This window comes from Moschus berezovskii, chromosome 25 (genome assembly GCF_049115385.1).
Source record: "Moschus berezovskii isolate FMDL1 chromosome 25, NW_MosBer_1.0, whole genome shotgun sequence".
Classification (NCBI taxonomy): domain Eukaryota; kingdom Metazoa; phylum Chordata; class Mammalia; order Artiodactyla; family Moschidae; genus Moschus; species Moschus berezovskii.
Window position 1 is genome coordinate 43,954,089 of NC_142484.1, and position 13,497 is coordinate 43,967,585.

The 13,497-nt window shown below is 40.9% G+C and overlaps 1 protein-coding gene across 2 annotated transcripts; it reads left to right on the plus strand.

The window, feature by feature from the left end:
- The first annotated feature begins 2,909 nt into the window (after positions 1 to 2,909).
- LOC129549088 (tripartite motif-containing protein 64-like) lies at positions 2,910 to 11,526 on the plus strand. 2 transcript variants are annotated; one of them, XM_088832099.1, is made up of 6 exons: positions 2,910 to 3,320; positions 3,814 to 3,909; positions 4,808 to 5,051; positions 5,716 to 5,725; positions 7,031 to 7,128; positions 11,039 to 11,526. In XM_088832099.1, the coding sequence occupies exons 1-6, from the start codon at positions 2,910 to 2,912 to the stop codon at positions 11,524 to 11,526; spliced, it is 1,347 nt and encodes a 448-aa protein (XP_088688225.1). The 2 variants fall into 2 exon arrangements, with proteins under 2 accessions (XP_088688225.1, XP_088688223.1); XM_088832097.1 differs by lacking the exon at positions 5,716 to 5,725 and having other exon boundaries at positions 4,808 to 5,038; positions 6,993 to 7,128.
- Positions 11,527 to 13,497: the final 1,971 nt, after the last annotated feature.

The following is a 13,497-nucleotide window of genomic DNA, read 5'->3' on the forward strand; positions in this document are numbered from 1 at the left end:
AATTTGATAGCAATTCATCAATGAATACAGAAAACATCAAAAGGATGTTCCCGATAACCATGTTCACATATCTCTTGCCTTTCAGTTACTTGATATTGATCTAATATTTAGATTCAACATATGATCCTTACAATTATTTGGCCAAAGACAATTTTAATCTTTTTTGTCAATTCTTCCTGATTTTACAAATAATAAATATTCTTTGTGCAATGAATAATAGATTCAGTTATAATATAGACAAAATGAAAAACCAGCAATGGCACCTTTGGGAATATAAAATCTTACCATATTATGTTTTCAAAATATAAATTATATCCAATTTAAACTTTCATATTTTTCTCAGACATTATTTCAATTTTCAACTCTTTGAACTTCATTCCCTTCCCGTATTCCATGTCAGGAAAGGCAAATATCGCTGCATTTTAGAGAACAAGCCGGCTTGCTGTGATGGAACAAGCTGAGACACTGCTGCTCCTAGAAGGAAAACCACAGTCCCTTTTCTCACCTGTGGGCTTCCCAGGTGGCGCTAGTGGTAAAGAACCTGCAGATGAAGGACACAGAAGAGCTGAGGGTACGAACCCTTGGTTGGGAAGAGCCCCTGGAGGAGGGCACGGCAATCCACTCCAGTATTCTTGCCTAGAGAATCCCACAGACAGAAGGCGCTGGTGGGCTGCGGTCCGTGGGGTCGCAAAGAGTCTGACACAACTGGAGAGACTTAGCAGGCGCACTTTCTCACTTGTTACTGGCGAGATTACTGGTTGCTGCAGTTAGGGCTATCATGTAGTTTGTGAAGTGAAGATATGAAATTCAATGCTGGGGAGTTCAGTTATTTCCAAACAACAGCTTCTGGCTATCTTGGCCAGAGCAGTAGGTGGTATTTTTGGGGAGCTTGAGAACCCGGGTTGAAAAATAGAATGTGAGGGACTCCTCATTCGGAAGAAATATCACCAAATGAATGCAGGCAAATTCAGAAAGGCAAGTGAATCCAGTGGGTGAGAGGTCTAGATGGGTAGGTGCTATTAAAGCTATAATGTAGTTCATTAAGTGGAGATGTGAAACTCATACTCAGATAGTTTATTCCAAAACGAAAACTTCATGAATTACAGAGGTAAATTCATGGTGCGACTTTTATCAGAGGTTGGATTATGGCAGTTGGATTAAGTAGGTTTCAAACATTTGAATTCAGTCATTGCATCCTGATGTGTTTCCAAGTCTGCAAAATCTAATCATGTGCATCTATACCTTCTCACGGAGTTGATAACCCTATCACTTGGAAGAAATGGGTGTGGTCATTGGAGAATATAAAACATCCAGCAAGAACCAAGCTCAATCTTCTCTGGTGCCCAGAGCTGTGGTGTTTGGAGTTGGCTGAGCTGTGAAGACTTTTGAAAGTTTCTGCCACCAGCAGTGGAGCACCTAAATCCTGAAATGAATTTGAGAGTTACCTACTGAAAAAGAGTGGAAAATTTTATTAACTACAACCAAAGGTGAGTTCAGATCAAGGTAAAATGAAATTCTGATATGTTCAGTTAAAAATAAAACTTTAATGGCAGTCCTGGGGACAAAAGCTAGTTGTATTTATTCTGTCAGTATTATCTATGTTTGAGCACTTCCTCAAGCATTGATTCCATGTGGGATTTGCAGCCAAGTAACTTATTTTTGTCGCACAGAGTCGGACACAACTAAAGCAAAGTAGCAATAGCAACAACAACTTCTTTTTACCCACACTATATCAAGTAACCTCCTCATAAAATGTGGGTAAAAATAGACAATTAGTAAATATTGTTGAAACAATGAAAGCAGTTAATTCATAGAAAAGGATTTAATTTGATGCTGAGAAATACTAGGCAACACATATTAAGTTCTTCTATTAGTGCTTTACTATCATCATAGTCATTGATGCTATCAGTCTACAAATGATTATATTCATGCTGACTATCGTTTCCTGATTATTGTGATACTTGAACATTCACCAGTTCAAAATATGACATGCTCTGAAGATGTGAACTGACTCCAGGAAAACTTGCTTTCCTGAAATAGAAGTGACATTTTTTTTGTCTTCTTTTTGTCTTGAAAGGAGCAGTTTTGTTATTTAAGTAGGAAGCAAGCCCTGAACTCTTCAGGGTTAAGACATCAGATTGAAGCCAACATTGAGTGTATGAAGTTTAAGTTCTTTGTAATCAAATTTCTTTGTCTTTAGAAAAGCACTTCTGTCACTTTGATGACAGAAGGAACTGAGGCCATGAGGAGAGAAACCAAGGGTGTGCTAGTGTGGGTTCCAGTCAGGGAGTCCTGGAGATCGAGAGAGAGACAGACTGAGGTTCTGTGTGTGCTTCTGTCAGAATCAGCCAATAAAAGTAACTCTGAAGTCATCCCAACACTTACCCTCCATTCTAATATTTAAGGGGCTTCCCAGGTGGTTCCATGGTAAAGAATCCACCCACCAATGCAGAATATGGAGGAAACACGGGTACAGACGCTGAGTTGGGAAGAACCCTTGGAGAAGTGAATGGCAAGCCTCTCCAGGATTCTCACCTGGGAAATCCCAAGGGCAGACGAGCCTGGCAGGCTACAGTCCATGGCACAGCAATGAGTCAGACAGGACTGAGCACATTCACACTAATCTTTACGCTTCTCCACGTATTAATATTTTTAGATTTTTAGTATGATTGAAATCCTGGTTTATTTTAAACAAAAAACTGGCTAAGGACTCTTTTATTGTATTTCATCTTTTGTATAATTGTTTAAATCCAAGATCATCTTTTCTAGGTTTGTTCTGTGGAGGTAAGCAAATAGGGAGTTTAGAGTTCAAGACAGGACTTTGCCCAAAGGATTTATTTTTCCTGATGAGGGCAGAAGAAAGACTTTTTCTCTTACTCTCTCTTATTTCTTTCTTTATTTTCAGAAACATGGATTCAGACACATTGCAGGTCTTCCAGAGTGAACTCACCTGCTCCATCTGCATGAACTGCTTCCTGGACCCCGTCACCATAGACTGCGGGCACAGCTTCTGCCGTCCCTGTCTGAGCCTTTGCTGGGAAGAAGGCCAGACTCCAAGGAGCTGCCCTGAGTGCAGGGGAATATCAGTGAGGCCCAATTTCCAAACCAATATTGTCCTCAACAGGCTGGCTTCCCTTGCCAGGCAGGCCAGAGCTGCCCACGACCACAGCTCTGAGGAGCAGATCTGTGTGACACACCAGGAAGCCAAAGGCCTCTTCTGTGAGGCTGACCAGACCCTGCTCTGTGGGTCCTGCTCTGAACGCCCCGAGCACACAGCTCACAGCCACAGTCTGATACACAGGGCTGCTGAGGAGTCCCGGGTAGGTGATGCCTCTAGAGCAGTTTGGGATCTAGAGGCTCCTAAGTCAGAGAGGAAGAGGAGGATGCTAGGATGGTGATGGGGGTGGAGATAGTGGAGGTGGGATTTCTGAGTGTGGACCCTCACATATAATGTGTCTTTTTAGTGTTGTTGCCCAATTGTCCACAGGTGTTCGAAATGCAGCATCCCGGGGTGGCTGGCACCAGGGCCACAGGCTTCTGATGGTAGCTTGAGGCTTTCTTACTCGGGCTATTAGAGTCTGAGTCTCAGCATCTTGGGAAATGGATTCCATTATCTGTAAAGTTCCCCCAGTTCTCTATTATACAGTTATATTCCTTGATATTCAAATATTGGCATCAAATTAAATTAATGTGGAAAAGTCTGATGACAGCCTGCTAAGTCAAGGTTTCTGAGCCTTTCTCAGAATAATACCTTTGCTCATGAATAAGGGGATTAAGTTTATGGTGTCACGAAATCCCATGGGTATTTTGCAGGAGAAACTCCTGAAGAGAATGAGGTCTTTATGGAAAATGAGAGAAGAACTACAAATCAGTCTGAATCAGGAAGCTAGCACAACTCAGTCCTTTGAGGTAAGAATAAAAATGTTCCTATTTATTTGTATAAATATTGATATAATTTTACCTTAGATTTTTTTAAGTCAATGTAAGTCCCTGTTAAAGGCTACTGGTATCTTCCCTGGAGGAGTGATTTCAAATGACTGATCAGTAATTGCAATTAGAACAGGCTAATATATGCTAGTTCAAAGAATGCTAGGATATTGGAAGACCAAGCCATGAAGTGTATTTCAAGGCCACATTTTGAAGACAGGAATAAGCCTTTTCAGACATGGGGTATTAGACACATTGCACTCACTGTGACTGTGAAGGAAAGAGAGGAAGAGAGCCGTACCTAGAGGGTAAATGATTGCTCAGGGGTAAAGAATCTGCCTGCAGTGCAGGCACCACAACAGACATGGATTACATCCCTGGGTTGGGAAGATCCCCTAGAGGAGGAAATGGCAGCTCACCCCAGTATTCCTGCCTAGAGAATCATGGAGAGTGGAGCCTGGCGAGCTACAGTCCACAAGGACACAAAGAGTTGGGCATGACGGAAGAGAGTCAGCATGCGGGAAAAAAAATACATATATACAAAATGGGGTTTACTTCATGAAAGAAGATTTAGAAGAATCAGAGAAAGGAATGAGAGAAAAGCAAGAAGCAGGGCCGAGAGGAAATAATTGATGAAGTAAGAACCTGGAAGAATCCTCCTTGGAAGACAGCCTGGCGTCCCTCTGGTGACTTGATTTAAACAGAAAAGAGATTAGGAATTCAGAGAAAGCATGGGCAATAAGGACCAGAAAATATTGAAGACTCTTTGATGCATGTGGCAGTTTGTCAGGAACTTCCTTGATGACACTAAGGAAATAATATTTGAAGTTTTCTTTTGAATGTGAACGTAAGTAATGCTTTGGACCCACTATCTCTGCAGGACTATGTGGCCTTAAGGAAGGTGATGATCAAGCTTGAATATCAGAGGATGCTTCTGTTGCTCCGGGAGGAGGAGCAACTGCATCTGGAGGCCCTGGAGCGAGAAGCCAAGGAGATCTGTGAACAACTCAAGGAGAGTGTGTTCAGAATGACTCAGTACCGAGAAAGTCTGAAAGAAATGTACAGAGAGCTGATGGAGATGTGCCACAAGCCGGACACGGAGCTGCTCCAGGTGAGAAAGGAGGGTCCGTCCTCAAAGAGAGAAACACTCTCCTAGATGAGCTGCTGTGACACTGAAATATTACCTATCCAGACAGATGATAACACAATCAGCAAGATTCTGTGACCAGGGGAAAGTTAATTTCTTGGAGTAAATCTCAGTGTACATCCCCCTAAACCCTTACTACTCTCTGTTATCCACGATTCCTGAAGACACTGAGGTTCTTCCTGTCATACAGGAAAGATATTTAGAACTGGTATCAATTTTAATGCAATCTGTAATTCTTTTTATACAGTTGTCTGGTTTACCTTAATTGTTACCATAAATGGTGAGATCATTTCCTGAAGACAGCAGTGGGCAGTGAGTGACACTGGAAACCTAGATTTTGCTGCAGCATTGTACAGACCCTTCCTACCCCTTTCCTTCCTTAATGTGACCTGAGGAATCCCATCATGTTTTAGGTTAGGGTCTGTTATGAAGATTGCTTCTGAGTGTTACTTAGAAGTGATTTAGAAAACCATGTCTTATTATGAAACAGGAATAGGAAAGGAGATGGAAAAGGAAGAACTCTAATGATTAACATGATCTTTTTGTTTTTTTTCCTTTGCAGGGCTTGGAAAATGTGCTGGAAATGTGAGTATACACTAATGATTTTTGATTTCTGAAACATTTTTGTCTTTTTGATGAAGTGGACCCACAGTTCTTGCTTGGGACCTGGGTTGATTTCAGGTCCTCCCCCATATCTAAATCCCAGGATATACGATCCTTTATACATAATGCCATAGTGTCTGCAGATAACTAATATGCATGCTCCTGTACACTTTGTCATCTCTAGACAGATTTACAACATATACAGTGTAAAGTAAATGCTACATAAGTCATTCCCTGGTATGTGGCATTTTCAATGTTTACCTTTTTGGAAGTTTCTGGAATCTTTTGTGAATTTCTTCCACTCAGAACAAAGGCAAAGGGGAAGGAACTTTACACTGGGAATTTGGGATTGACTGGTACACGCTGTATATGAAATAGAACGGTAGCTCTGATCCTATTATAAAATAAAGGAATAAATAAGAAAATAAATAGCCTAGAATGTACAGACTGATTCCATGGGTGAATCCACAGGTACAGAACCGTAGCATATGGATTACCAGCATTGTCTTTTTGGCTATTTTCTATTTTATTTCAAAAGAATTTCAAGGGTTTCTGACCCTTGGTCTCAGTCGTTTCCTTTTTATTTGGCTGAAATCAACTATATCTGAAAACCTGCTGACATTCTGGGCTTTGTTCTACCTACTCGACCCATTCTCTACAGCCTGACCACAATAAAACTTCACGAGGGATTTTTCTAAGACATCACAGAGGAAGCACCTATCCTAGTGATTTGAAAGGTAAAAAAGGCATGAAAGAAGCATACGCCCTACCATGGAAAGAGAGACTGTGATTTTGTTAATACTGAGTGGCAGTGACTCAGCCTGTTCCATCACAGCAAGCCCCCTGCAGGCAGGACCTCACAGGGAGCAGCTTTCTGCTGCCCACTGGGAAGTGAGACATTCAGGACCAGGGCAGCCAGGTTGGACCTGGGTCACTTTACTGGACTGACAGGAGTAAACATGTCTGGTCAGTGAACACTTCTGTTTATACACAGAATGCATCCGTGATGACTACTTTGTGAGTGAAGTCTCAAAGGCTTAGCCTGAATTTCTTGCTCTTTGTAAAATGCCCAGGATCTTTGAATTGATGGAATTGAGGAAGGGAATGAAATTCAATGAGTTGAAAATGGAATAATATCTGAGAAAAATGGGGAAGTTGAAATATAGTATAATTTATATTTAGTAAAATATATGGCAATATTTTTATATTCTCAAGTGAGTAGAATATATTGTATATGCAAATCACCAAAAGTAGGAGAATCCTGAGAACATATCCTGTGGTGAAGTCTGCTGTTTTGCAGTGCTCACAGGATTAGCCTTTGTTCTTTACATGGAACCATGTCCTTTGTTACAGGACCGACTTGTCACAGATGCAGAAGCCTCAGCCCGTGAACCCAGAGCTCCCTTCCTGGCCTGTCTCTGGATTCCTACACATGCTGAACAACTTCAGAGGTAAGAGTCAGCCTTTTGGTGATCAGGACTACATTTCGTTAGAGCTTCTTGGGAACAACTCTTCTTTCATTTGAGTTGTATTTCTTTTTTCTTTTTTGGATGTGAAGGTGGTTCATAAATTCCTGAAGTTGTTAACATCTTTTCTACCTCTATCAGTTCAATTCAGTCACTCAGTCTTTTCTGACTCTTTGCGATCCCGTGGACTACAGCACACCAGGCTTCCCTGTCCATCACCAATCCCCAGAGTTTACTCTAGCTCATGTCCATTAAGCCACCCAACCATCTCATCCTCTCTCGTTCCCTTCTCCTCCCGCCTTCACTTTTCCCAGCAACAGGGTCTTTTCAAATGAGTGAGTTCATCACTGCTGCTGCTTCACGTGCCAAAGTATTGGAGTTTCCGCCTTAGCATCAGTCCTTCCAATGATTATTCAGGACTGATTTCCTCTAGGATGGACTGGTTGGATCTCTTTGCTGTCCAAGGGACTCTCAGGAGTCTTCTCCAACACCACAGTTCAAAAGCGTCAATTCTTCAGTGCTCACCTTTCTTTATAGTCCAACTCTCACATCCATGCATGACTACCAGAAAAACCAATGCTTGGACTAGATGGATCTTTGTTAGCAAAGTAATGTCTCTGCTTTTTAAAATGCTGTCTGGATTCATCATAAAGTTTCTTCCAAGGAGCAAGCATCTTTTAATTCCATGGCTGTAGTCACCACTGGAAGTGATTTTGGACCATCCCCCCCAGATAGTCTATCACTGTTTTCATTGTTTCCCCATCTATTTGCCATGAAGTGATGGGACCAGATGCCATGATCTTAGCTTTCTGAATGTTGAGTTTTGACCCAACTTTTTCACCCTCTTCCTTCACTTTCATCAAGAGGCTCTTTAGTTCTTCTTCGCTTTCTGCCATAAGGGTGGTGTCATCTGCATATCTGAGATTGTTTATATTTCTCCCAACAGTCTTAATTCCAGCTTGTGCTTCAACCAGTCCAGCATTTCTCATGATGTACTCTGAATTTAAGTTAGATGAGGTGATAATATACAGCCTTGAATTATGCCTTCCGGATTTGGAAACAGCCTGTTGTAACATGTCCAGTTATATCTGTTGCTTCTTGACCTGCATGCAGATTTCTCAGGAGACAGGACAGGTGGTCTGATAGTCCCATCTCTTGAAGAATTTTCCAGTTTGTTGTTATCCACACAGTCAAAGGCTTTGGTGTAGTCAGTGAAGCAGAAATAGATATTTTTCTGGAACTCTTTTGCTTTTTCAATGATCCAGCAGGTGTTGGTAATTTGAACTCTGGTTCCTCTGCTTTTCTAAAACCAGCTTAACATCTGGAAGTTTACGGTTCAAGTACTCTTCAAGCCTGGCTTGGGGAATTTTGAGCATTAATTTACTAGTGTGTGAGATGAGTGCAGTTGTGCAGTAGATTGAGCATTCTTTGGCATTGCCTTTCTTTGGGATTGGAATGAACACTGACCTTTTCCAGTCCTGTGGCTACTGCTGAGTTTTCCATATTTGCTGGCATATTGAGTGAAGCACTTTCACAGCATCATCTTTTAGGATTTAAATAGCTCAAGTGGAAGTCCATCACGTCCACTAATTTTGTTCTTAGTGATGCTTCCTAAGGCCCACTTGACTTTGCATTCCACAATGTCAGGCTCTAGGTGAGTGATCACACCATCGTGGTAATCTGGGTCATGAAGATCTTTTTTGTAGAGTTCTTCTGTGTATTCTTGCCACCTCTTCTTAATATTTTCTGCTTCTGTTAGGTCCATACAATTTCTGTCCTTTATTGAGCCCATTTTTGCCTGAAATGTTTCCTTGGTACCTCTAATTTCTTGAAGAGATCCCTAGTCTTTCCCATTATATTGTTTTCCTCTATTTCTTTGCATTGATCACTGAGGAAGGCTTTCTTATCTCTCCTTGCTATTCTTTGGATCTCTGCATTCAAATGGGTGTCTTTCCTTTTCTCCTTTGCCTTAATGTACTCTTCTTTTCACCATTAATTATAAAGCCCCCTCAGACAACCATATACCTTTTTGCATTTCTTTTTGTTGGGGACGTCTTGATAACTGCCTCCTGTACAATGTCAAGAACCTCTGTCCATAGTTCTTCAGGCATTCTATCAGATCTAATCCCCTGAATCTATTTCTCACTTCCACTGTATAATCATAAGGGATTTGATTTAGGTCACACCTGAATGGTCTAGTGGTTTTCCCTACTTTTTTCAATTTGAGTCTGAATTTGGCAAGAAGGAGTTCATGTTCTGAGCCACAGTCAGCTCCCAGTCTTGTTTTTGCTGCCTGTATAGAGCTTCTCCATCACTGGCTGCAGAGAGTATAATCAGTCTGATTTCGGTGTGGACCATCTGGGGATCCACGTGTAGGATCTTCTCACGCGTTGTTGGAGGAGGTGTTTGCTCTGAGCAGCGCGTTCGCTTCGCAGAACTCTGTTAGCCTTTGCCTGCTTCATTCTGTACTGTTACTCCAGGTATGCCTTGACTTCCTACTTCTGCGTTCCAGTCCCCTATGATGAAAAGGACATCTTTTTTGGGTGTTAGTTCTAGAAGGTCTTGTAGGTCTTCACAGAACCTTCAAATTCAGTTTCTGCAGCATTACTGGTTGAAGCACAGACTTGGATTACTGTAATATTGAATGGTTTGCCTTGGAAATGAATAGATTATTCTGTCGTTTCTGAGACTGCATCCAAGTACTGCATTTCGGACTCTTATTGCCTCTATAGTCAGATTATAAGCACCAAGTCTGATGTTTGCCACCTGTAATTTCCTGAAAATGCAAAACCAGATATATATGTAGATATGTGTATATGTAGATATATATATGTATATGATATATATATATGTATATATAGATATAGATGTATATATAGCTATATATCTGAGATAGGATGAGCAAAAGGAGAGCAACCAGGTTGTTACTGTGATTATAAAGAGACAATATTTAGTTCTGTGAGTGTCCATCAATATGATGTTTACTAAGTGTTTATTTCACTCTTGAGCTTAAATCCATCACCGTTGCTTTTAATTTACTGTATGGGCTTCCCTGGTGGCTCAGATGATAGAGTCTGCCTGCAATGCAGGAGACCCAGGTTCAAGCCCTGCATAGGGAAGATTCCTGGAAAAGGGAATGGAAATCCACTCCAGTATTCTTGCCTGGAGAATTCCATGGACGGAAGAGCCTGGCGGGCTACATACAGTCCATGGGGTCGCAAAGAGTCGAACAGGACTGAAGGACTAACACTTTCACTTTCACTTCATTATAGCTACACTTATTACACATTGTACAAAGAATATTTATTATTTCCAAAATTAGGAGTAAATGACAGAAACACTGAAATGGCCTTTGGCAGGAGAATTGTAATTCTGTCAATCTCACAACACCTTTAAGGCAAGGGATGCTTGAACACTGTTAGGACATCTTTTTGGAAGCTTCCAAATTATTTATAGATGGATTTCTATCAATTCTTTTGACCTTTGAAAATGTAATAGGTAGAGATTATACCCCCATTAAGTGTTCATGTGATAACAAAGTGCCATCTGCAGTTTCCATAGTATTAAGTAAAAAGGACACAAGAAAAGTTTTCTAATATAAGAAATGTTTTTAGGTGAGTCCTAAAATAAACTATGAAGAGATTAACATAATTCAGACTTGACCCAGTTCATGACATATGTCTTTCTTAAATTTTCTCTTGGATTTGATGTACTTCTGTATGCCACAGATAGTAATAGCTTTTATTCTTCAGAGAAGAGTCACTTTAACTCCCTTTGCTGTCTTTGTTTTGATTTCCTTGGAGAAGGAAAATTAAAAAGCTTGTTGTGTAGAGAGCCTCTGCCTCTCAGAGACTTGGAAATTCAACTGGCTGACACAATTTTTCTCTTTCTGCAGTGAATAATGTTCTGAATCGGACCACGACCGTTCATCATGCGATCCTCGATGATGCAAGTGTGCTGTTTGAGGATGACCACCCGGGCGCGTCCAGACAGCCCTGGGGCAGGACATGTGCTCTGTCCTGGGGAGCTCGGGGCTTCACCTCCGGGAGGCATTACTGGGAGCTGGATGTGGCACTGTCCTCCAACTGGGTTCTGGGGGTCTGTAAAAGCATCTTCACAAGGGACACCAGTATCAGTATTGGTGCTGAAGAAGCATTTTTTCTGTGTTCTACAAAGGTTAACAGTCAGTATATTCTGTCCACCACCTCCCCACCCTTAGTTCAGTTTGTGAAAAGGCCTCTGGGTAGGATTGGGGTGTTTTTGGATTATGACAATGGAACTGTGAGCTTCTATGATGTTTACAGAAGTTCCCTCATATACAGTTCCCTTCCTTCCGCCTTCTCCTCCCCTCTGATACCATTCCTTTGCCTTCAATCTCCATGAATTGTACATTTCTTAGACCATTTATTGGAGCATCTTCTCTGGGAATATTGCTGACTTTCACTTCATGTGAGGCCACAGGATACCTGACTCTCCAGCAGTGCATTGTTATTTAATGTAACATAGTGATTGTATGTTTATAAAATGGCATAAACATGTTGTATGTATAAATCTGTTCATTAAATTTTTAATAAACATTTATTATGGAGTATTTCATAGAATATAGTCAATTGTTTTTCTTTTTAAAATAAGGATTATATGAAACTAAAGTTTATGTACCATAAAGGTTACTACCTTTAAACTACATAATCAATGGTTTTTAGAAATATACAAAATTGTAAAACCCGGACAATCTCACTGCAGGACATATGCGTGACCTCTGAAAGGAACCATTTACCCAGTACCATTTACTCACTCTAGCATATACCATCTCATCACACACTTCAGCAAACTTTTCTCAAGTTAGTAGATATTTTTACTACTTGAGGGAAATTCCTGTGACAGTTCAGACAGTTCTTATCTTATTTCATATTATTGTTACATTCCCACTCTCCATGCAGTACTCAGAACAGAACACATAGAAGTGTTAGGTGAATCAGTGAAAAAACACATCAATTAAAGAATTCATATAGACAAAAGCCCCAGATAACCACGATGGTGTGAACACTCACCTAGAGCCAAAAATCCTGGAATGTGAAGTCAAGTGGGCCTTAGGAAGCATCACTTATGAACAAAGCCAGTGGAGGTGATGGAATTCCAGTTGAACTATTTCAAATCCTGAAAGATGATGCTGTTAAAGTGCTGCACTAAATATGCCAGCAAGTTTGGAAAACTCAACAGTGGCCACAGGACTGGAAAAGGTCAGTCTTCATTCCAATCCCAAAGAAAGGCAATGCCAAATAATGCTCAAACTACTGCACAATTGCCCTCATCTCACACGCCAGTAAATTAATGTTCAAGATTCTCCAAGCCAGGCTTCAGTAATACATGAACCGTCAACTTCCAGATATTCAAGCTGGTTTTAGAAAAGGCAGAGGAACCAGAGATCAAATTGCCAACATCTGCTGCATCATGGAAAAAGCAAGAGAGTTTCAGAAAAATATCTATTTCTGCTTCATTGACTATGCCAAAGCCTTTGTGTGGATCACAATAAACTGTGGAAAATTCTTTAAGAGATGGGAATACCAGACCACCTGACCTGTCCCTTGAAATACTTGTATGCAGGTCAAGAAGCAACTGGACATGGAACAACAGACTGGTTCCAAATAGGAAAAGGAGTACATCAAGGCTGTATATTGTCACCCTGCTTATTTAACTTATATGCAGAGTACATCATGAGAAACACTGGGCTGGATGAAGCACAACCTGGAATCAAGATTGCCGGGAGAAATATGAATAACCTCAGATATGCAGATGACACCACCCTTTTGGCAGAAAGGGAAGAGGAACTCAAAAGCCTCTTGATGAAAGTGAAAGAGGAGAGTGAAAAGGTTGGCTTGAAGCTCAACATTCAGAAAACAAAGATCATGGCATCTGGTCCCATCACTTCATGGGAAATAGATGGGGAAACAGTGTCAGACTTAATTTTTTGGGGCTCCAAAATCACTGCGGATGCTGATTGCAGCAACGAAATTAAAAGTTCCTTACTCCTTGCAAGGAAAGTTAGGACCAACCTAGATAGCATATTAAAAAGCAGAGACACTACTTTGTCAACAAAGGTCCGTCTAGTTAAGTCTATGATTTTTCATGGATATGAGAGTTGGACTATAAAGAAAGCTGAGTGCTGAAGAATTGATGCTTTTGAAATTTGGTGTTGAAGACTCTTGAGAGTCCCTTGGACTGCAAGGAGATCTAACAAGTCCGTCCTAAAGCAGATCGTCCTGGGTGTTAATTGCAAGGACTGATGTTGAAGCTGAAACTCCAATACTTTGGCCACCTGATGCGAAGAGCTGACTCATTTGAAAAGACCCTGAT